This window comes from Actinia tenebrosa, unplaced genomic scaffold, assembly GCF_029948245.1.
Source record: "Actinia tenebrosa isolate PJP-AT-01 unplaced genomic scaffold, QUT_ActTen_1.0 PGA_scaffold7__59_contigs__length_16204524, whole genome shotgun sequence".
Taxonomy (NCBI): Eukaryota; Metazoa; Cnidaria; class Anthozoa; order Actiniaria; family Actiniidae; genus Actinia; species Actinia tenebrosa.
Genome location: NW_028292584.1, coordinates 13,081,280 through 13,106,929, shown reverse-complemented (window position 1 = coordinate 13,106,929; position 25,650 = coordinate 13,081,280). Strand labels below are relative to the sequence as shown.

General features: G+C 34.9%; 1 protein-coding gene across 1 annotated transcript; it reads left to right on the top strand.

Annotated features, from left to right (window-relative positions):
* Positions 1-26: 26 nt before the first annotated feature.
* Positions 27-25,377, top strand: LOC116292008 (hemicentin-1). Its single transcript, XM_089040604.1, has 15 exons — positions 27-186; positions 265-636; positions 8,949-9,203; positions 10,568-10,819; positions 13,960-14,226; positions 15,298-15,564; positions 16,393-16,659; positions 16,834-17,100; positions 21,600-21,848; positions 22,016-22,119; positions 22,628-22,686; positions 23,922-24,061; positions 24,350-24,541; positions 24,766-24,796; positions 25,188-25,377. The coding sequence occupies exons 1-15, from the start codon at positions 135-137 to the stop codon at positions 25,375-25,377; spliced, it is 2,964 nt and encodes a 987-aa protein (XP_088896730.1). The 5' UTR covers positions 27-134.
* Positions 25,378-25,650: the final 273 nt, after the last annotated feature.

Here is a 25,650-nt window from a genome sequence, read left to right as displayed (position 1 = left end):
GACGCACCTAGTCGACTGGACACGACTGACATGAATAATTCTTGGAACCTTCCATGTTTAGAAAGTCGCTGCCAGAAGCTACCCGTGGGATGAAAGTGAAACTGTTGTGTGTATATTTTCGTAGTTAAATTAATATGAATGTTGTATTCATCGCTGCTTTTTCTACTTTTCTTTGTCAGAGCTCAGGTAATAGTTTGAAAATGCGATTTAAGATCTTCAGCTACTGCTTCGAAACTAAAGTATGGGATTTTGTTTTTCTTGTAGATGCAGCTTTCACTTGGCTACATTCAGAAGATTCAGTAAACTTCGTTCGAGGTGAAGCTGCCCGACTGAATTGGACTGTTGATGTTGGTTCTGGTTTCTCTTGGGATACTGTGGAAATACACAGGAACAAAGAGAAAACTGATACTGGAAAACAAGAAGTAATAAGACTAATCGAACCAACAGGAAGAAAAGACATCTACCTCGCTAACAGAACTGGTGATCTGGAATTGAACGTTACATCTTCTTTGAATATCGTAAACGTCACGTTTGAATTGAGGAACCTAAGGGCTGCAGACGAAATGTTTTACATTATATTTGTGTTGAACACTGACAGGAAATTTTCTGTAAGTTACACGAAGCTGATCGTGAACGGTGAGTTACGATACGTCGTAGATTTTAATTTTTGTTTTTGTCTTTGCAAAGTAAGCTCATATTTACTGCAATTCTCATAAGCATGCGAAGTCGTTGGTCCGTGTAACACTCCACTTCCGCTTTCATCATGGTACAAATTGGTCGAAAATTCTTCCATGGTTTTCTCTCAAGGTTTACATGTTGTTATAACACCCTCCTTGGTGCCTCCCCTCCCTCTATGGTTTTTTTATTATTGTCGTTGTTAGTGGACCCACCTACCCTCAGTCCGCCTAATCTTCACCTCCCCCTGTCTACAGGATATCTTTCCAAAGTTCGTTTTCAGAGTACAAAATCAAAATTTCGAAAAGTCATTTCAAATATTTATTTTAATTTTTGATTTTTGAATTCGAAAATTGAAAATTGACATTGATGAGATAATTTTCGAATTTTGACATGATCGTAAAAAATGAAAAGTTCAAAAATCAGGCAAATTTCATATTTCCAATTCACGCTAACTAAATTGAAAAGCTCTTTGTGGAGTGTTACACGGACCCTTCACCTCCGACCCGTGTAACACTCCACAAAGAGCTTTTCAATTTAGTTGGCGTGAATTGGACATATGAAATTTGCCTGATTTTTGAATTTTCATTTTTTATGATCATGTCAAAATTCCAATATTATCTCATCAATGTCAATTTTCAATTTTCGAATTCAAAAATCAAAAATTAAAATAAATATTTGAAATGACTTTTCGAAATTTTGATTTTGTACTCTGAAAACGAACTTTGGAAAGATATCCTGTAGACAGGGGGAGGTGAAGATTAGGCGGACTGAGGGTAGGTGGGTCCACTAACAACAACAACAATAATAAAAAACATAGAGGGAGGGGAGGCACCAAGAACCCACCTACTGACCGGACTTTTACGGCACGAGGTTTCTAGTTCGTAATCGTATCATCCCGGCTTCGACTATACTACCTAGGCCACTTTGGAAGACAAGTATGGAGCGTGAGAACGCGATAACCTCATTGGCTAATGCTGTTATCAGTTCATCTCCGTCTAGCTTTACTGATTTGAATGACATGGCTTCAAGCAGAAGTGTTTTAGATCCTTATGAGCACGAAATCAAACAGCTTATAGAAGATTTTGGATATGCGCTTCGTGAAGTTGGAGTGTTGTTAACCGAGAATTATGGATTACAACGAGGATGTTCTGAAAGGAATCTACAAGTCTTCTGTTCTTTGAGAGACATTCATCGGCACGACTACGGTAGGAAAAATCAAAAATCACCAATCAGATAACAGTAAAGCTAGACGGAGATGAACTGATAACAGCATTAGCCAATGAGGTTATCGCGTTCTCACGCTCCATACTTGTCTTCCAAAGTGGCCTAGGTAGTATAGTCGAAGCCGGGATGATACGATTACGAACTAGAAACCTCGTGCCGTAAAAGTCCGGTCAGTAGGTGGGTTCTTGGTGCCTCCCCTCCCTCTATGTTTTTTATTATTGTTGTTGTTGTTAGTGGACCCACCTACCCTCAGTCCGCCTAATCTTCACCTCCCCCTGTCTACAGGATATTTTTCCAAAGTTCGTTTTCAGAGTACAAAATCAAAATATCGAAAAGTCATTTCAAATATATATTTTGATTTTTAATTTTTCGAAAATTGAAAATTGACATTGATGAGATAATTTTCGAATTTTGACATGATCGTAAAAAATGAAAAGTTCAAAAATCAGGCAAATTTCATATTTCCAATTCACGCTAACTAAATTGAAAAGCTCTTTGTGGAGTGTTACACGGACCTACACGGACCGTCGTTGTCTCTGAGTTGCACGCTGAAATTTGATTTTCGCTGCCGCCAGTCAAAAATATGAAAGGTACCTACTAATAAGTTTGATTGACCAAATGTAAGCGTGCAACTTTCGGACACAGATTATAATCAAAGGCCCTTAGGCGAACTCGTGGATACTTGTTGCACTTTTCGAAGATTGGTCTTCCTGTGCCCTCTTTAAGTTTGTTGACATTCTTAAACGGATTCCAAATATTTCGCTCGATTTAATATTTTGAATGCTCAATTTATCTAGTAAGATGAGTAATCGTCCTTTTTATTTTCCTTTTAGCTTCTAGTTCTTCGCTAGTTTGTTGAGTTTGGAGTTTAAAATTGTCTGAACTTCAATTAATACGAAAGACGACTTGACTACGACTTCGCGATAGAGTCAACTGAGTCAAGTATACAGTACAATTGGAAGAAGATCTATTTGAAAACGCTTTCTCTGTTTTCAGTTTCAAAGCGGGCTGTGTGTTTTATTCCAGGAATCATTCGACCTACGAGCTCAAAACTGAATATACAAGATAATCGACCGTTTATGATACAATCGGGACGATCAACACAAAGCGTTGCGTTATGCGTGTTGATTTACATTACTGTTTATCTTGACCTTCAGGGGTCACGGCTCCTACTTCAAATGAAACTATTTATTTACACTGTGAACTAAGCAAATATTTTATAGAAATACATTTAGAAATGATATTTATTTCGTCTTCATCCAAGTCGGTAAATTAATGATTATTTATTGGAGCGAATTCTCGTTAGACCTTCGCACATTTCAACATACAATCTGAGCATTGCTTCGGCTGTTTGTAATCTTGTAATGCGTGGCGATCAATCTACTTTTTATTCAGAACTGCTTATTTAAAGGACAAAACTGGCCGAACTTCCTTCAAAACTCCATTGGAATTGTTCTTTTTTTCGTCTTTTACTATTTTTCTACTATCTACGTACATCTACATTGATTATTTTCTTAAGAAGTCACTTAGTAAATACAACTTTTTACAACCGGCTTTCACCCGGAATAACCTCGTTCCCAAGCACTACAACTTACCTATATTATCTTCTAGTAAATACAACTGTTGATCAGTAATATTAAAACTTCGCTCGATCGAGTTTGTGAGATTTTATTCCTGAATACCGCCGTGACTTTGAGCTGTCTGTATGGAGAATAAAGTCCTCCAGAGCTTGAAAGCAGACTCTCTTCTTGAGTTCTAATTAAAATAGCTTTTTTCGATAACCGGCTCGATCTACGAGTCTTCTGAAAAATCACGTTGTACCTAATAAGCGTGTTTGTTTACTTTTTAAAATACATAAGAAAAAAAGGTCTAAGTCATTGAAATTTTATTTCAGGTGTTAATCGTATAATTTTATTTCAACTTGCATCTTTCCTTGATTCTTTTAATATGAATAATTCGAAGATAAAACTATGTGCGAGTGTGCGCATGCACAGTGGGCCCCCACGGCGCCCTACAAGTGCTAGAAACTGATCCCACATGGAAAATCAGCATTTCGTTTCCTCATATAAAATAACAAAGTAATCTATATGGTATAAGAGCTTTGTGCTTGCTAGTGTCGTGTAACATTCGTAGTCAAATGACGTAAGACAATCGCTAAACGTTTAATTATCGATCTGCTAACATCTTAGTGAGCGAGTGAGCGAGTGAGACATTTGCATATTCAGACCCCTCACAATAACTCGTTTCTACGCTTCGCGTATCCACGAGTTAAAAATGATTTTAAAAATTGTAGTAACACTTATTGACTGGAACCGAGGAAAACAGTGTGTTATGTGGACCTGAGACGTCATTGTTTCCCAAGGCGAAGCCAGTAGTTTGAGAGGAATTTGGAATTTACGAGGGGTGGGGGGTCAGAGAAAGAACGAAATGATAGAATTTGTATCGAAGAAAATTGGAATTTCTTGGGGCAGGAGGGATTTCTCTATTGTTTGGGGAGGGGTATGGATAATTTCTGTAACTACACATTTCCCAGTACTGAAACTTTTGTTACACAAAAAAAACAACACTTGTTTTGGAGGTTTTTAGAAAACTGAAAAAATTAGAGAGCCATTTCCTACAGCTGTATGTCCATCTATGAAGTGCTGTAGGGCATCATGAAGCCCTCAGACAGTTTAAATCAGCATTATCACAACGAACTCAGAGTATGCATAGCCAAGAGATTTTCTATCAAAAAGGCTTGTACCAAGTACAAATTTATGAGAAATTTTATTGGTGCGCAAAGACAGGAAATCAGGAAAAATTTCCAAGTTCCAGATGGGAATCGAACTCACAACCTTCTGTATTCTAATTTCATTTGTGTTTAGTATTTTCAAGTAAAATATAATTTCCTTGTTTTGTTTCTGTTACAAATAGTTATTTTTGAAAGTACATATGTTTCAAATCTATGACCACTTGACAAATTTATGATATCAATTTTATAATATCTGGGATGCCATTTGACAAATGTCCTGTAAGGGCTAGTGATTAGTATATTTATTTTTTTTAAAGAATATTAAGTGGGGGGGGGGGGGGGGGCACTCAGTCTTGGAGAACATTTGTTTGGGGTTTCTTCTAATTTTTGGTGTGATTGGACAAACAGACTTTAGAAGAAAAAAAATTTACCAACTAGGAATTCCAGATAGGGAAAAACTTTGCCCTAGGTCTTGAATATACTGGCCTAGACCACATTTTTTCCATGTTGTGTTGTTCCAGAAATTATCCATACCCTCCCTACCCTCCCTACCCTCCCTACCTTCGGAAATTCCAGTTTTCTCCCATACAAACTCTGTAATTTTTGTTCTTTTCTCTGACCCCTTCCCCCCACCAACCTTCAGAAATTTCAAATTCCTCTGTGGGATGTGTATGGATAATTTCTGGAAGTATTCATTTGGACTGACTTTTTTACTTGTTTAGCACTTGTTTAGACTTGTGACAAACACATCAGTCTTGTTCAAGATTGTAGCTAGTGTGCATTCATTTCATTTGCACATATTAATAAGATTAACACTACCTACCAATTACAGTTTTAACTTACTAAGGAACACAATTTCTTTACTTTAAACATCAAGATATAGCATACCAATATTTATAATGATGATGTAGCATGACAAATATTTCATGTTTATATATATAGTAGGGTATTGTTTTTATCTTGAGTCAGACGACCTGTATTGATCCAGCTGTTAGGTCTATTTCATATACAAATCATCCAATGTCTTATAACTTCCTGTTTGATATCCTTCATTTTTTGTTTGTTACCAAACACTTGGTTGGAAGAAAAGAAATCAGAAAATCAGTATAGATTTAGTGGTTTCTACATTAACTGCAAAATACTCTATGTTATGTTTTAAACATACTGTGATAGACATAGTATGGGTGGTTGGGATTTTGCATAATATGTTTGAATATGATTTTGTAAAGTTTATTAATATGGATGCCTAACTTTCACAATACTACATCAAGGGCAGTTGCATGCAATTTGAATAATAAGGACCGCTACCTTGGTTTTGGGTCTCAGAATTTCAACTTAAAGCAAAGAAATAATTAAGAGAAGAAAATAAAATTGATAACTCAATGTCATTTTTTCCCCTCCTGGTAAAAATATTTCAGTTTCATTTAAAACTTGATAACAGCTACACAGAATGACTCATTTCTAGCATAAAATTAAATTGTAAATGAAATATGTCAGCACTCGGTGAAAAGAGACCAGTGCTGTCTATCATGTGTTATCTAAATTTTATTTTCTATACTTGTCAAGACATGAAATACGCTAATATGCTAGACTTGCCCAAAGTCAACCTCTCTAGCTTGTTTCCGGAGGAATTTATTATTATTTAATTGAAGCGAGAACTAATTTCTCGTGTGCACTTTTCACTTCATGAAAGCCTAGCTACATGGAAGATATATCTTTATTTTAAAAGTTTAAGATAATAATGGAAGTTTTCTGTTGATCAGTTCAATTTCTTTCTTTTATGTTGTTATTTCTATAAGTTACAGTACAGGCTTTTTTTCAATCATTGTATGGTCTAGTAACACATACACTTACACTGTGTTAAGCTACATACGACCACCTGATAGACAATTGCAGATGATTGATCGAATTGTGAAGACTGTAAAGCATAAAATATTCTGACTCAATAACAAGGCTCAGCATATACACTAGCTTTGGACAATTAAGTTTGTGCATGGAGACTTTGCCTCTCTTTTTGCTAGCTGTTGCTGATTAATAAGACTTGTCGATAATAAAAAGTAATGTAATATATATATGTGTCACTTATCAATGTTGTTTCATTGGCTTGATTTGGTGTTCAGCATTGCCTGGGGAGCGGAAGACAGGAGGGTCTATATTTTCATAAGGGTGTGCATTCCCTCATAGAAAGATTGATAAAATGAGATAAGTTATCTAGATTGTAGGCATCAAAAAGATTAGAAAATAAGAAATATAATGGTTAAAAAAATATTTTGGATAAAAATGATTAATTTTTTTATTTCATTAGCAATGTCGAACAAGTCAGTCTCTAAACATAGTATTCAAAAATATAATCGAAATAAGTTTGCCCGACTGATATGATGAGTGTCTAGTAATGGCTATAAGTCTGTTATCTTGTATTTGTTGTGTACTATATACATATAATGTCATGTATATAATATTATAAGGTCAAGTGAAATACTCTTTTTCTTTAACATAATTAGAAATTGGGCTTTCGTTGCTAGGTTTTATTTGGATAGACGTTATTTATTGTCTTTGATATACGGACCCCTGTCATGATGGCATGGCAGTAACTTAATATAATGTTTCTTTATAATGTAATAAAATAAATATGTGTTTTGAACTAGATTAAAACCTAATGCAACAGTTATTAACATCAACGTAAGAGAACTTTCATAGCTCATGCATTATTTATCTCTTAGAAAGAAGCTGGACAGGTCTTTCATAATGATAGAATGTCATTTGATATATGTTCCTGAAGAGAGTAGTCAAAAAAATAAGATTGTGAATTTAGTTATCTGATGCAGTTAGTTAACCTTTATAGCAGAGGTCTAGGTACTATTTTTATACAAATTAGCAAAAAAAATATGTATTTAAAGAATTTCTATTAAATTCAAAACTCAGAAACAGCTGCAAATGACTCATTTTTAGCATAAAATTCAATTGTAAATAAAATAATGTCAGCATTCAATGAAAAAAAGAGAAAATCTTGAATTTTATTTTCTATGCTTGTCATGTGGTGAAATGTGCTTTATGCTAGACTTGCCCAAAGTCGACTTTTGTAGCTTAATGTCTCCAAAGGAATTTTTTATATTAATTTTAAAAGTAGATGATATTGGCAGTTTTCCACTGACCAGTTCAATTTCTTTATTTCATGTTTTCTTCATTATTTAATATTTTTTTGTAAGCTACAGACTATTGTCACAATGATTTTAAGGTTCAGGAATTACTTACACTAATAATAGGTTAAGCTACAACCACCTGATAGATAAATGTACTGTAGACTTAATATAGATCAAATAGTCAAAGGCTGTAAAGAAATATTCTGACTCAAAAGCAAGGCATACAATACTGTTATTTTTTAAGCTGCATTAGTTTTGGACTAAGTTTGTGGGGACTTTGACTCCCTCTTCAATGCTGTTTCACTAGCTTGATTTGGTGTTCAGCATGACTGACTGATGGATGGACGGACGGACGGACGGACGGACGGACGGGGTTTATATTAAATGGTGGGAGTTTCTGCATCAGTAGTGATTTTTTATTCATTTGTCTGTACACCCCCTTGCTTACCATGTACTGTTTGCTGTGTTCTGTGTTCTGTCTTAATCTAGCTTAACTTATATATTGGTATATTAGTTATTTTACATAGCTAGTAGAGTACAAACACTAAAAGTGTGTAACACTTTGCACTATTTAGTAGTAAATAGTGCTAATTAAACAATAGAAAACAATAGGATTAGCATAATTTAGCAGTATTTAGTGGTATTTATGTTACACACTTATAGTGTTTGTACTCTATCATAATTTTAGTTTTAATAGTTTATACCTTTTTTCTATAGTAATAATGATGATGCTAAATAAATATGTATTCTAGAACCAGGGCCGCAGCAAGGTCAAATGTATTGGAGGGGCTCTCGAGCCATTCTCATGTATATTTAAAGACAGCCAAACGTTTACATGTATTTATTGCACCATGCGCATTTTTGGTTTGTTTGCCCACACTGGAATTTAGATTGCAAATTACATTGTTTGGATTCTCTCTTTTTACTAAATTCTGATTCCCCTTGTCATATATGACATTCTAAATATTATGCAAAGCAGTTGAAAAATTATTGGGGGGGGGGGGGGGGAGGCAGTGGACACCCCCCTAGCCTTACCCCTTGCTACAGCCCTGAGAAACTCAATGTTCCAAATTCTATGTTAATTTGTTAGTTGAGAGGGGATGGTTAGAATGGGTAAAGTTAATCACTTAATTAATCACTCACAATTTTACTTTATTAATTCTTAACAATTTCAGTTCCTTCATCGTGTGAAATATATCCTGATAAAAATATTACAGTAAACGAAACAGACAAGGTCTTGCTAAACGTCACCACCACAGGAAACCCACCTGTTTATGAGTACATCTGGACTCATCCTAATGGACGTAGACTGACCGCAAATAGCACACTGACATTTACTGCCTCAAGACAAGATACTGGGACATACAAGGTGTCTGTGTATAATGGTGTGGGTGATCGGGATATTTGCACAAGTGATGTCACTGTACAATGTAAGTAATAATGCATGTATTATCATGTATATCTTAATCTCTTGTGGATTAGTAATTATTACTGTGTGCACACTAACCAGAACCAGTTGAACAAAATTTAAAATAACGAAAACTTTAGCCTGATCAGGAGAGAGCAAAATCAGTAACATACGTATTGACCTCAGCTAATCATGATCACTTATTCCCACCATTGTTGATAACATCTAAGTTTTTTCCTGAGATATATCATATTAATGATGCTTTATTGCTTGCTCCTGATTGGTTCAAGTTTGATTTTATTGTTTACACTCTTGATTGGCCAACTTTATTTTACGTTGTTCTCGTTATCTTAGTTTGTCCAGCACACAGTAATTGTCAATTTAATTTATTTTATGTATTACAGTGCAACTACATGTACATTAAGCATGGCCACCCAAACAAATGTTAAATCAAATTCACAAATCACCTTCTTTATGCTGAATAACAGATGAATCAGTGAATTGGGGATTTCAAACTGTTTCTTGTTCATGAGTTCCTGATGATACACAACATTTGTATAAATTAAAATATATGATTTTAGAGGAAAAATTGTGAAAATTTGTACTCGATTCTTTTGTTAAAATACATAGTCGTCCTTCTTGGTTGGTGTAGTAGCACTGTAATAGCATTTGGGTTTTTGGAGAATATGCATACTGCTTATGTTTTAGTTCATTCATTTCGCCGTTGCATTTTAGTACTTTGTCAACAACGGATTTAACCACCTTTGTCCTGATCAATGCACCTAGTTGATGGACCCTTTTAACTATATAATTTGCCGTTTCCATATAAGTAGGGACCTCTACTTCATTGAAGAGTTTGCATTAATGGTCTTTGTGTATAATAGGGTGCATGGGATTAAAGAACACCATTGTATTAGTGTATTAAAATATTAGTCCTTTAGTCCATCAGTGAGTCCTTGCTTAAAAGGTTGTATAAGAACAACAGTGGTAAATAAAATAAATGAATGAATAAACTATCGATAATAATATTTAACAGTAGCATTTCAACAGAGTGGCTCTTCATCCACTGAATTCCAGTTGTATGAGTTTGTTATTGAATTTTCCGTCCGTACTGGTATACCGTATTATTCATTTAAATGTACTTTCCTTAGTTTAGCATGTGCTGAGTTGTAGATATTTTACCACTGACTGTTTTCATTGCTACGCGCTTATCGAGAGAATAGCCGCAATATGGAAATCGGGCAATATGTAGGTCAATAAACTACCTTCAATCAAATAAATTGTTAAATTAGTTTTCTATGTACCTTCTCATGTTCCCCGTGCACCTTATTTTACTTTATCAACACTGGAAAAAACGATTTTGCTTGCTTCTTTTAACGATTTCAGTTCCTTCATCGTGTACCATACATCCTGATGTAACAACAGTTAACGAAACAGACAAGGTCTCGTTAAACGTCACCACCACAGGATACCCACGTGTTTATGAGTACATCTGGACTCATCCTAATGGAAGTAGACTGGCCGCCAATACCAGACTGACATTTACTGCCTCAAGACAAGATACTGGGACATACAATGTTTCTGTGTATAATGGTGTTGGTGATCGGGGTATTTGCACAAGTAACGTCACTGTACAATGTAAGCTGATCATTTATTGTCTATGTTGTTATATATTCTCGGTACCTATAATACATATGAACATACAACAAGATATGGAGTAGCCAAGAAAATTCATGTATACTGCAGGCGCTGCGCACCACATCATGCTTAGGGGTGGGATGGTGGGTCACGCATACTCTTGATGACGTTGGAAATGTGCACAAAGGAAGAAGTGATGCTAATTTATACATTGCAAGGAATTGTGGGAAACCTAGTATGTTAATTTCATGTTTTATTTCCGATATATATATTTCCGAAATAGCCGATATCCTCTTTGATCAAAATCGGTTTACGTTCACCTCTTATTACTCGTCTTTTGTTGTAATATTGTGAAGAGAAAAAAAGCACACTTAATTTGTCTTAATTTTACTTAATTGGTGTTTTATGCCTGGTCTTTGGTTTTGGAAGAATATTTTATCTACGGAATGAGCCAGAATTCTGCTCTATTCGGATTTCTCATTTGCCTTTACGTAGGAGTCAATATTCTTAAATATCAAGCATCAGGTGGCCTTCGATATAAATGATGCTTGCTTTTATTTTTGTAACTACTGACCACAGATATTTAAAGGTCTAAGTCCTTTTAAAGTTTAGATTGTGATTGATCTTGGATACGTTCCTTGAGAATAGGATAAGTAGTAAGATAAACAGTAAGAAACATAATTAGAATAAGAATAAACATAATTAGATTGCTTAGTATCATGAGAGTGTGTAATCCCTAATTCCTCCAAAAACCGGCCCCTACTGCAGAAACACTACCACTAGGAATACTAGAATACGTTTGCGGCGCGGCCCAATAAGGCAGTGTTGCATTTTGTATGCGGTAATTCTTTTCCCTAACTTGCTTTATTTTCATTTTCATATAGTTATGTTTCGTTTACATATTGCCGCCATGAAGCATGCTTTAGACCGTAATTTTCTATTATAAAAAAGGTATTTCGTTGGCACTTGATTATGGACACCAGTTTTCCAAATTCGACTTTTGGCCGCCTGATTATTTTGAGCTACTTTAGTCATGCAAACAATTTGGATGATTCCAAAAACCACACTAGCAAAGGCTGCGTTCATAATGTTTGGCAGAGTGGTTTGGGGGGGGGGGGGGGGGGGGGGGGAGGGATTCGGGGGCAGGGGAAAATCTGAAATGTCCAGAATCTTAACACCCTCCTAAAGTCATGCAAAAAATACGGTCCCCCCTAAGCAAGGCTTGTAGTTTCTTCCAACAATTGTGTATCCCCCCTTTTTCCTACCAAAATTTTCCCGATCCTTCCTCAAATTCACCTGCTCCCCCCCCCCCCCTCCTCCTTCTCCTCCTCCTCCTCCTCCTCCTCCTCCTCAGCTATACATTATGAACGCAGCCAAAGTGGGTCAGAAAATCGGTCAGAATCTTTTGTCTGCTGTTTTGGTGTTTAAGACGATTGTTCGATCTTTTTTTTTTTTTTTTTTTTTTTGTCCTTGATTTTTATTTTGTCCTTGATTTTTGTTCAAAGCCCGATTAGTGCTAATCCTGGGTTAACTCACAATAAGACCTATAGAGTACTAGTTAATCCTGGATTAGTGCTAATCCAGGTTTGAACAACCCGGCCCTATTTGTCAGTTTCGAAGTTCGTGTTATCTGTACAAGGGTCACGAAACTTATTGCATTATCAGTTGTTTTAATGAACCACCACTCCACTAGGGGAATACTGATTGTGCAAAAAACAAGCTCGAACAATCAGTTTAAAAACTTTGCTTCAACGTTCTTTGTCTGGTCTATCGCGTACATGTGAACGATGTTTCAAGAGTGGAGCTTTTATTAAAGGTAATGTTCCATTGACATCTTACTTTATTCATTCATTGTTGCGTCATACTCATTCTCATATCATAAAGATTGCTATTGAAAATATTTAATGCAAAGCCTGAGACAATGATCATCGTTTTATTGTTCAGCTAAATTATTAACAGTTAAAATAACGTGTAGACTTAGGTGAAGTTAATAAGAAAGTCATGTGCAACAGTGATTTAGTAAATGACAGGGCCAGTTAGTTATGAATCTAATAAATCAACCAGCAAATCAGTAAAATCGCCTATTCTTCAAATTAAGAGTTAAGAGAAAAATAAATAAATAAACAAACAAACAACAAATAAACAAATAAATAATTAAAAGACAATAAAAATTGGCTGGGTAAAGGATTATTAATGCATTTGCTTTTACTGATAGCAATGATATAATTTTTTATTCGACTTTCAAAAACATTTATATACCTTATTCAGGAGCGCCTATATAGTGTTCAAGCGCGTGCAAGAAAAAAAAGTAAAGTAATACAATTAGTTACAAAAGGAAATAGCTAGATGCGATATTTCTTCTCTTTTTTTTTGCTATTTTACTTGACGATGGCTCAGTGACCCGAGCTATTTAAAACATTGCTAAATTCATTAACGTGGAAAGGCTTTTAATATTGATTCCGAAACAATTAAAATACGTGCATTAATTTTCACAATTCAATTCAATTTATTTCAGTTTATTTACACTGTTTTTTTCAATTTTATATAATAGAATTACAAGAATATATATAGTTGAATAATATTTAGGATTTTTAATATAATTAACAATATAATAGGTGTAAGTGTACGACAGCCAAAGGAGCTAAAGCTTTCTAGTTGGCTGTCGTAATTTTCATTTAGGGTCAAAAAAAAAAAAAAAAAAAAAAAAAGAAAAAAACTACAAGGCTATAATATTATGATAATACTATAATATTAAATTCAACAGTGTAAATTTCCACTATAGCAAAAAAGGAGATAAATTAAATAATTAAATATATATATTTATATATAATGCTATAATTGTTACAAGGCATAAAGGTTAGCAATAAATTCAAACAATCTGGCTTCGTTTGATTTTCTAGATAATGTTCATGATAACTGTATTTGATGATTAGAGTTTATTAAAATTTAACGAGTATTCCCTACTCTCCTCAGTTATAATATTTTTGGGAAAAAATAAAAATTAAAAACTTTGTTAAACATAGCCATACTTGAAGATGTCATTGTTTAGTGATTATAACAGTTTTATCCCAGTATGCATCTTGAACGTTAATTGTTCTTGTTTTTTTTTATTTTTAATTTTATTTTTTTATTTTTTTTAGACAAACCATATAACACAGACATCAGCCATTCTCCAAATAATACAACATTTTGTCTTGGGAGTCTCATAACTATTACTTGTACATCAAATGCAAACCCTCCCGTTAAAAAGTACTCTTTGTATCAAAACGAGGAGTTGGTTCAGGGAAACAATACTGGTTTATTCAAAGTGATGCTGGACAAAACAGGGACAAACAGGTTTAGGTGTGAACCTAAAAACAAGATTGGAGTCGGGGAAAGCAAAAGTTTATCTCCAATCAACGTTAAAGGTTTGTATGATAAAATATTACTCGGTGCACTTAGACTCAGATCAAACGTCGAACTTCACATGAGCCGATGCTTATTACATCAAAGAAACTCTGCCTTGTTAATTATTGTTTCAATTAGGTTCGGCTCATGTGAAGTTCGAAGCTTGACCTGAACCTATAAGACAATAGAGACGATTGATCAAGAGAAGTACAATTAATCGTTAATTTTACTCGGTAAAATTATATAAATCGCATTATAGTACACTCAACAAAATTACTCGACTCTGATTGGTCGAGAGGAGTACAATTATAGCATTAATTGTACTCCGTAGGAGTACCGAATTAAGTCGCTATGGCAACACGGCCAAAACAATGTCAAAACAATTATTTTCTATCATTTTGTACTTAAAAAACACTTAAATAAAAGTTTAAACCATAAGAACTAATCTTTTTTAAGCATTTCAGTTGCGCGATGGACTGGAAATCGGCCGCCAAATAGACAAAGATGAACGGCGTCGCTTCGCATTTTTTACTGAAATTTTGTTGAGTGAAGTATAAACAAAAAATCGCACGATCTTCTCGTACAATTTGGAAATTAATAGACACGAGTAATGTTTTGAAAGTTCTTGTAAGTGCAATTAAAGAACTTTCAAAACATTACTCGTGTCTATTAATTTCCAAATTGTACGAGAAGATCGTGCGATTTCCTATACTAATAGGAATTCTATATATCTGTTTTTAATCTACAAACATTTATATAATACTAAAACCTTTACAACTAATCTTTTTTATGCATTTTTATTGTCCTTAATTAGATTTATTGATGAAAATTGGGCAAAGAGACAGATAAATACCTTCGCTACGAATATTTCGTTGAGCATACTATAAATAATATATGCACGACCTTCTACAATTCGTGATGAAAAAGGTTCTCGTAATGTTTTAAAAGTTCTTAATTTGTTCTCGCCTGAAGGCTCTTGCAATTACAAGAACTTTTAAAACATTAGTTGTTACTATTAATAACGAATTGTACTCTAGGTCGTTTTCATTTCGTATTCTAATAATAAATTCTTTGAATTTCTTTCCTTGCAGAACCACCGAAAATCAGTAATTGTACGATATACGAAGGAGAAAAGGGATATGCTTCAGCAGTTGAAGGAAGAAATGTAACTCTGAGGTGTGATATCTCTGGTAGTGAGCCGTTAGACATAACATGGACTAATGGACAGCAAGTGTGGAATAACAACACTGTAACATTTGAACCAGTCAACAGGAGTGATACCGGTACTTATAATCTGACAGTGAGCAACGGAGAGGAATGTAATAAGGCAGAAACGAGTTACTACCTAGATGTGTATTGTAAGTATAACATTGGCTACGTTCTGTGCTATTAGTTTGTTTTTGGAAAGTATCACAAGGTTCTTTTTGAGTCAGCATATAATATTCTGGGTAGAGGAATTAGTAAAATTAAAGAGTGCCACTATCTTTTTTACACCTTTGTTTCTAAAGTCACAAAAATCGTGTGTACTTTCTCATTATTTAATATCCCCCACGAGTTGACAATCGCGTTTTTTTAATGTATTTTTCACCTTAAATGGTTTTGTATTATTTTCATGTGGTGTAATGTTCCGTTGCACTTAGGGAAGGGATTATGTGCTTGTGGGGAGTGATGCGGTCGGTTGAGTTTTGTTGTGGATGTTTGTGAGGTATGTGCGTTCTTGTCTTTTCTTTTCTTTTCTTTTCTTTTCTTTTCTTTTCTTTCTTTTCTTTTCTTTTCTTTTTTTCTTTCTTTTCTTTTCTTTTCTTTTCTTTTCGGTCTTTCTTTGCTTTTCTTTGGTCAATTCTATGAGATTATGCTCATCCATGTAGTATGATGATATTTAACTGCATATGAAACATGGAGTAAAAGAATCCCTACTCTCCGGCTCAGTAATAATATTTTATGTCAAAAAATAAAAAATAAAAAAATAAAAAACTAAATGTAAAGAATAAATACATAAATAAAAAAAGTGCAAATAATTTTTTCAACCGTCAGTTATTCAGAAATAATTTTGATATTGTTAACATTACGACTTAATTTTGAAAACTGGATTTTTTGTTGATTACGCTCTGTTAATCGTAGCCGCACTTAAATGATTTCAGTGTTCATTACCGTTTAATCTCTTTTTTCTTGATTAAATTTTGTAGACAAACCGGAAAACACAAACATCAGCCATTCTTCAAATACATTAATATTTTGTCTTGGGAGTCTCATCAACATTACTTGTACATCTAATGCAAACCCTCCCGTTGAAAAGTACTCTTTATATCGAAACGAGGAATGGGTTCAGGAAAACAATGCTGGTCTATTCAAAGTGCTGCTGGACAAAACAGGGATAAACAGATTTACCTGTAAACCTGAAAGCCAGATTGGAGTCGGTGAAAACAAAAGCTTAGCTCCGATCAACGTTACAGGTTAGTTATGTAAATACATGTAACATTGAAAGCGTTTTCTTGTTTTCTCTGGTTGTGTTTCTCAAATGAGATGTAGAATGTAAAACATGCTTAAATACGATTGCTAAGCACGAAATTTTGTAGAAATATATTTTTTTAAACTTGAATTTGTACAATTCTTATGTTCCCACGCAGAACCACCAAAAATCAGTAATTGTACGATATACGAAGGCGAAAAGGGAAATGCTTCAGCAGTTGAAGGAAGAAATGTAACTCTGAGGTGTAATATATCTGGTAGTGAGCCGTTAAACATAACATGGACTAATGGACAGCAAGTGTGGAATAACAACACTGTAACATTTGAAACAGTCAACAGGAGTGATACCGGTACTTATAATCTGACAGTGAGCAACGGAGAGGAATGTAATAAGGCAGAAACGAGTTACTACCTAGATGTGTATTGTAAGTATACCTCAAGATACCGTTTTTATGGATCGAAAAAAAAAGCTGTGAAAAAAAGAACATGTATTGCCTTTGCACTGCTGAAGTAATGACAAGCAGCATTTGAAACATCACGCTTACATTATTAATTCAGGAAAATTTCAGTGTTCAGTGCACAAATGCCTGAAAAGGTACATTGCTTCGAAATTAGAAGCAATTGTATGAAAAAGATAACCTATGCCTGATTAACGTCGTTTTCGTGCTTTTGACATATTTCTACATCTACAGTCATTTGCCTCATTACCTTTGAAACTGAGCATATTTGTTAATTCACGTGTTCACGTGCAGTCTTTCAGTTGGTGTTACAGTCAAACCACCTCAAGCGTGAACACGTAAAGGCCAGTAATGATTTTGGATTCTTGATTTCATTATTCGATTCGAACATTCATTATTGAAAACGAATCTTCGAAGCCTGGCACATACAAAAGCCAAGCATATATGCAGCTGGATTGCAAAAACAACTTTTTGTGCAAGGAATATGTAATATTAATGACTTACCTTCTGTTTCCGCTATAAACAAGAGTCACAAGCCAAGTTTTTACGAATTTTCAAATTATTATTATTTTTTTGAATATTGAAGATTCGTTTTCATTACTGAATGTTCGAATCGAATAATGAAATCAAGAATCCCCAAAAAAGTCATTAATGACCTCTACGTGTTCACGATTGAGGTGGTTTGCCTGTAAAATCCTTAACCAATTGGGCTATTTGACTATGCAGATTAGGGCATTACCTTTTTGCATTGGGTTCATTGTTAATCATTTGATTTAATATACCCTCTATTGTACATTTCATTGTATTCGATTTGCGTGACAATCTACGAAAAAATCAGTCATCAGACATCTAGTGTGATCCCCGAGACTGTCGGTTTTAAAGGGCCTTATATACGAGGAGAGGTCGTGTCGGTAATCGGACTGTCAGAAACAGCTAATCAGCAATGAAATCAAAGAAACTATGGAGGAAAAAAAACATCTGTATGGAAGTCTGTTTGCTTTTGGTGAAAAACCGTGTGGTCACTCCGCCCTGGCGTTCTCACGGGAGAGATTGCCGATGAGTTCAGTGAATTGTTCACATCTGTCGGTGAAAATCAGTTGTTTGTTGGTTCCCTCCTGTGTTTCGAGGGTTTTTCCGGGTTCTCCGGTTTTCAAAAAGAAAAAAAAAAATCGACATCTAAATTCCAATTGGAATTTCAGTGGATTGAAGAGCCACTCTGTGGAAATGCCACTGCTAAATCCTATTTATTATTTTATTTTTATTTATTCTAAATGCTGCACGCCAAGATCAGCAGTTGGCGTTAGACTACGATCTACTATTCATAGTCCCGCCCAATCGCTCCGCCGCAGAGAATGAGGATCGCGATGTTAAGTTTGTATTCGATCGCGGTTCCTATGTATTAGCCAATACCATCACGAACATTCCAACAAACAAGGCTCCAGGGTACGATTAAAGTTAAGATGAGAGTTTCCAAGACGTGCCTGATGCCCATCCTACTTGTCATGACGGATGAGGCTGTTTAACGCCTCCCATTCAATGGGGTGTTTTATGGGAAAATGGAAAAGAGCCGAGGTGATTGCCCATCAGAAGGAAGGGGACCATGGAGTCGCCGGCAACAATCGTGCCATTTCTCTACTACCTGTCTTGTCTAAGGTGTTGGAACGCATAGCACACGACCAGTTTGTTCGTTACATCACGACAAACGACTTGCTTTCTGTTCATCGAAGTGGGAACAAAAAATGTCACACCACGGAAACATTGGAGATTCTCTTCTCTAGCCATCTGTACAAGGCTATCGACGAGAAAAAAATGACAGTCGTCTTGATGCTCGATTTGACTAGGGCATTCGATAGTGTCAAACCTCAGACACTGCTAATGAAACTACGAAATGTCAAAGTTTCCGACTTGGTATTAACTTGGTTCCAAAGTTATTTGACTGACAGAACTCATCGAGTACGAATCAACAGCTGTTCTTAAACATAATATTTATTTCAAATCTATTTTGGGTCTATTGCCTATTTAACCTGTACATAAAAGACTTACCATCAGTCTTTAACTTCTTCAAAGTTGAGTCCTATGCAGGCGTTTCCAAGCTGTTTAATGGAGGACTTCAAGATCGTAAGCAGGATCTAGTTGCTGCTTGATGTTGTGAAAATCAACTCCTAATATAAACTATGATAAGACGTTCAAATCCAAATTAAAAAGCTTCAGTATATGGCTCAGTAGATGGCATTTCTATCTGTATATATTGTATATTTTGAACTGAATTGTAGTTAGCCTTTTCACGTTGGCAATATTTTTTTTTTTTCATGTTTATATTTTTACTATGATAATTTTGTGAATTATATAATTGAAGAATCCATCCAGGGAACCTTTAATAAAGCTTATTGTGTTGTATTGTACCGAGCAGGTTCTGGACGCGTTATTATCCTTGACCAGAAGCAATCTGTGAATTTGGTAGACCCTAAACTCAGTTCTAGACTGATGTGTGCTATTTTCGATATCAAAGAAGAGGTCTGTGGATTTTACCAGCTGTTAGTTAATGCATGGTTGGTTGGATGGATGGCGATGATGTTCTCATCGTTGGCTTTGTAACGTTCCTGAATTTTGTTGGTCGAATCGAGTATTGGATCTTTGTTTTGCGTCGTTCAAAACCTTTCCTTTTTTAAGCATCTATCTATAAAGCAATCACTACACTTATCTTTAAGATATATAATTTGTAATTTGTTTGCAAATAGACAGTAAATGAAGTATACATAATTTGTAAATGATCAGTTATTTGTAAACTTTTGTAAAATACTTTATAAAGGACATTTGATTCCCCACCGTAATATGTGATATGACGACACTCGATGAATCCTCAGATTAAATCATTTTTGGTCACGTGATAACTTCATTAGACAGGGTCTTACGTCACACACCACACTGCCTCTTGTGACCGCTATGGTTGTTCTCACCAGCCTCCTCTATTTCCAAAGTCCCAGAAGAAATTATCTCTTTTTGGCGGTATTGGCCTCACCTTTGCTGTGAATATGCTTAGAATATTTGTACACATTGAGTATTGTTTGACACTTTGCGATTAATAAATGGCCACTTCGGTGGCCAAAATGTTCCAACCTGTTCAGAGGTATCGTTCTTGTTCTCAGCAAATAGAGCTTCACCAATGCAATTCTTTTATACATTAGTTGTTAAAGAAGTGTAATAAATGTATTTTGAAATTTGTATGTGTTTTATTTATTAGGTGTTGTAATCATGATGTATTTTAATAATCATAAAATTCAAATAATGGTACAAATAGACAGACAGACAGACAGATAGACAGACAGATAGACAGAGACTGACAGACTCGTTCACTCACTAAGATATTAGCAGATTGATATTTAAACGATTATCAATCGTCTTACGTCGTCTGCTTACGAACGTAAAAGTTACTTTCTCCGACTTAGCTCTCGGAAGGTTCTCGAAGATCTACGGTCAAAACCTTTTTAGGAACTATTTGAATCTTGATGTTTGATCTGGAATAATATCTAGAACTGAACATGCTCGCAGGCGAAAATGACATTACTTTCCAATGTATTTATATCAAAAGAAACCAGGGAAGACAGATTTAAGTAAAATAATAGAATAAACGTCTGCATAAGGCTTGCCGAATCTCACTTATTAGTTTACTCATCAATGTAATACTTCTCACATTCTTATTACTTATTTCCACAAGCAAAGCGATCAAAGTCGTCTTTGGTTGTAGGTCTTCTTATAAATTCAACTGAGTCTTGCTCAAACAATCAATTTATTACAGGACGTGCTTCAAAACTCAACAAAAACAAAGGAATAAAAAAAGAAATAGAAAGAAAACTATAAACGGGAAGATTGTTATCTTGATTGCTGGGTGCGCTAGTTCGGCCTCGAAGCTCTTTATTTTGAATGACTTGATAGTAATGTAATGAATGCTTCGAGTAATTAAAAGATCTAATAATTGGATTTCATTTATTGCCCTAGAAGATGTTTCTTGATTAATAACTGAAGACGATGTACTTGTTGTGTTGCAATGCTCAGTGTTGGTGCTTTAATTAGTTGTTGGAAGTCTAGAATGACCCAAACTATTCCAACTTGATTTCCCGACCAGCTGATCAAAGAAAAAAATGTTAGCCAATCAGAATCGAGAAATGTCACTCTTCTTCTTGAAATTATTGTTTTTCATGCCACCAAATAAAAGAAATAGCGTTGCTAATACGAGATTGATAACAGTGACACAAATGGGTTATTTTTATTGCAATGGCAGGAATGTTTTTAGTTTTTGCTGGTCCATTTTAGCAAATTTCATACCATACCATTCATATATTTTGATTCCTTATTTTATTGTTATTTATATATCATTATTTCTAATAGTATTATTGTCGTCGTCAGTGGTTGTTTTTCCCCGGCTGCGAAAGTCCTATCACGCTGACACGTTACTTTTTTTGTCTTAGATTTTGATGAGCCAGATATCTGTAAAAGCCAGACATCGATATTAATAAACAGAACACAGTATACCTTAAATGTCACTGGTAATCCACGACCGTCAATCACTTGCAGACTTGGCAAAAACAAGACATCCCAATCTTATACAAGCGATGAAAAGGGGACCTTTAAAGTGACATTTTTCTCAAACAATGTGGAATTGATTTGTGAAATTAGTGGCAAAGCAGGCAAATGTAACTTCACTTTGTACAAAGAAAGTAAGTGATATATTTATAACTAGATTATTTTAAATTCCTTATAAAGAAATCATTCCCAATTTAAAAGTGAAAATACCCAGTACACTTTTAATTAAAACGTTCGCTTCCATTACAATACTATTATGATTACATCACTATCGTTATTGCTATCATCATATTTTTATTAGTTCCAGCAACACCCTGGAACTTCACCTTCACTATTACCAATAAGAATCTGAGAACTAAAAGAAGGGCCATCGAAGATATCAATCTAAAAACAATAACAGCGATAGTAAGTTGTTGTATTTTGCCGGTATATTAATTCTTTATTTTTCATTGATTCATTCTTCATTCATTCACTTAGTCCATTATTGTTACAATGAGACGCTCGCTAACCAACTAAATAACCAAAAAACTTACTCATTCTTAAAGGCGCGATTACACTGAGCAATTTTCTCTGCAACTTGTCTTTCACCGGCGTTGCGACACAAGTTGCATGGAGCATTGCATCTTGTAACCTACAGCACAATTAAAAAGAAAAATTGCGAGACAATTTGCAGCGATCTTTGCGAAAAGCAGAATTCGTTGAGTCTCCGTTGAACCGTTTAAACACTCGTACAACTTGGTTCGCAACGCTGTTGAGAGACAATTTGCAGAAGAAAACTGCTCCATGTAATCGCTCCTTAAGTTTACGTTCCCAGAAGTTGCAATTTGTTTTCCTGTGGTTGTTATGTTCTGTTTTGTCGTTATATTACTGATTTTGTATAAATTTGTTTTTATTCTTCCTCCTTTTCTTGTAGTTACGAGATATATACCAAGAAAAACCGTATTTTAAAGATGTGAAAGTACTAGGATTTGTGTAAGTTCCCTAAAGATGCGGTAATACAAGCTACAAAATCGTGCAACTTGTCGCGCAATATCGTTAAGCTGCAAGCTGCTAGAGTGACTTTTTCGTATTACCACCCCATCCCCCCCCCCCCCCTCCCCCAAAAAAAATTGCTGCGCTACTGTTGCAGACGTGGAAGCCCTTTCTACTTTCTGCAACAAAGACAATTTGTCGTGCGCGTGGGGATAATACGAGCCAAATTCGCTCTGCAACTTGCAACGTAAAAATGAACATTACGCGACAAGTTGAACGATTTTGTTGCTCGTATTACCGCACCCTAATCCTGATAAGCATCACCTAATCCTAAGCAGTACCCAAAGATGTATCTCGTATCTTTGTCGTGTACAATGTTATATAAGCTACACTGACAAAATAATTGTTAAGTACACACGGAACAAAAAAAAAATCCCATATACATGATTATTTGGTCTTACCCATAGTTGACCATAAATATACGCGCTGATTGGCTAAATATGACGTATACATGGGGTTGTTACACGTAGAAAGGCATGAAAAATCAGGGAAGTATAGCCGGCGCTGAATTTTGCATTAAATCAAGTCAACTTAAGACAACTACATACAAAAATATAGGATTTGTTCTCGAAAATTAAACTAAAATTGATGACATTTGAAAAGCTGAATCGCATGAAAATACAGAAAGCCCGTGCTGTTGTTTTTGTCATGCTGTTTCAAATGCGTTTTCGCGATGTATAAAAGGGAAAAAACGAATAAATTATATTGTCACAAAGTAATTCATGGAAAACGTTTCCAGGAATTTAGGAATTTAAGAACAATTATTAGTGAGAAATAAATTGCTTCTTTGTCGCGGGATATACAAAATATTTTGTGAATATGCCTAATGAAGACAAAGAAATAAAAATAGCTTTTTCAATTACAGTCTTTTCAGTTGAATTGACGTTTTAAACTCGTTTGAAATTCTAGCACAATGAAGAAATATATTTTGCATACCGACGTATTCTGGGGGTGCATGTTACGACATGAGTATAGCCGCCATGTTGTATGATAATAACGCAGCATTCCTCATTAGATTCCTTTGTTAGATAGCCAATATGGCAGCTTTTTTTTTTTTTTTTTTTTTTTTTTTTAATTTTTCACTCTTCCTTACTCTTAATCAATATTTAGCTGTAACTTTCTCCCTTTTTTCTATTTTTGTCTGAGTTTCCTTTTTTATGACATTTAAATTTTAGTCAAGGGAGTGTAATCGTGAATTTTCAACTTATCGTCGTGGGAGCCGCAGCTGATTATCTCCAGCCCCTTAAAAACGCCGTCATCGAAAAATCTCCAAAGCTTCGTGGGTTAATTATCGACTTAAACAGCATTCAGAATGGTTAGTACCATATGACTTAACGAGTTTGTATTATATCAAGAGTTGATCCACTTATTTTATTCGATTTCATTGGCAGACCGTAAACATTGTACATTTTTTCAACCAATCGAGTTATGAAACGCAAATAGCATACCACTGACGTATGGGCCTCAACGGCTTCTAATCACAGTGAATCAGCTCATCGATGCACTGCAAAATTTTACCGATTTCCATGATGATGATGATGATGAAGAGATGATGATGATGGTGGTGGTAATGACGATAATTAGTATTTTATTGTCACCATAGGTTTATTTGCTCCAACAACTTCCCCTACGACGGGAATTAAAATTACAAAACTGTCGACTGAACCTACAACATCACCCACTCTAACTGATGCAATGATTATAGTTATCGTTGTCGTGGTCGTTGTGTTACTTATTTTCATAATCATGGTGATTGTTTGTTACTGCAAAAAGAAAAGACAAAAGGACAAGAAAAGTAAGTATTCTTTTTACGAATCTCTTACATTTCGTACTTCTTTTAAACTTTCCTCCTTCATTGTCCACTAGTTTCTTTCTTGTTCTTTTGCGTGTTCTTTTGTTTGTTTTCTCCCTCTCCCTCCCTTTTTCTTTCGCTTACTTGTTCTATCTTCTTTTTCACCCATCTTACAAGTTTATGTTTTGTTTGGCTATGTATGAATACTATTTTTAATATTCACTTAGAATGTGTTGTGGAAGAAGTTGTCGTTGTAACGTAAGTACTTACTTTGTTAATTTAAGAAAAACAATAGGATTGGTAATGTGTCCTCATAGGAATAACAGCAGTAATATCAGTGACAGTTACTGAATAGTGATGGTAGTTGGAATGGTAGGTATAGATAAGTGGTGGTGTCGGTGATAAGAGTGGTAGTACTAGTTGAAGCAGAATACATTTCTGATAAAAAATATATATATATTTCACCTTTGATGGTTATTAGCCTGATTACTGTATTTTAAAATATTTGAATAAGCCTCAAGTCCAATTTACTGAAAAAGAATATTTTCCCAGGGGGCTTTATAGAGGAAACACGGTATTTATCATAAGTTTGTTAAAATATTGGAGACCACTTTTATCTTTCAAACATAACTTTTCTTATAAAACTTAGAGACGGGGCAAGAGACAATGATGGTTATTCTCCATCTCAGTATGCTCATCATGGACCATCACATATCGATCCTGCTTATGATTCAGTGGAAGTGAGAAAGGGTGCAAAAAACAAGAATGACAATCAAACAAAATCTGGAGGTGAAAAAGGGGGGCCTACGTATGCTGCAGTAGATAAGATCAAGGTATGATTTAGTGTTAATCTATGTACAGCACATGGGCCATAGAAGTCTTTAAGATAGCTAATTAAAATGTAATGCAGTCTTCTCTATGGGGATTCGCAAGGTCAATCTTTTATATGCGATATCTACCCAATTTAGTGTTCACCTTCTTGCTATTCTACTATATATATTCAGATGCTCTTGTTGTGCTACGTATCCTACCGTTAACATTTTAAAAGTTCTTGATTTCCTTTTGTATTTACGGGCTTCCTGTGGAAGTCGTAGATACTATGCCATTGACTC

Excerpts from the sequence above, each read along its gene's own strand:
- LOC116292008 (XM_089040604.1), top strand. The coding sequence starts at position 135 with ATGAATGTTGTATTCATCGCTGCTTTTTCTACTTTTCTTTGTCAGAGC. Across the intron at positions 16,660-16,833 it reads AGCTCCGATCAACGTTACAG|AACCACCAAAAATCAGTAAT; the intron begins GTTAGTTATGTA and ends GTTCCCACGCAG. Across the intron at positions 22,120-22,627 it reads TAAAAACAATAACAGCGATA|TTACGAGATATATACCAAGA; the intron begins GTAAGTTGTTGT and ends CTTTTCTTGTAG.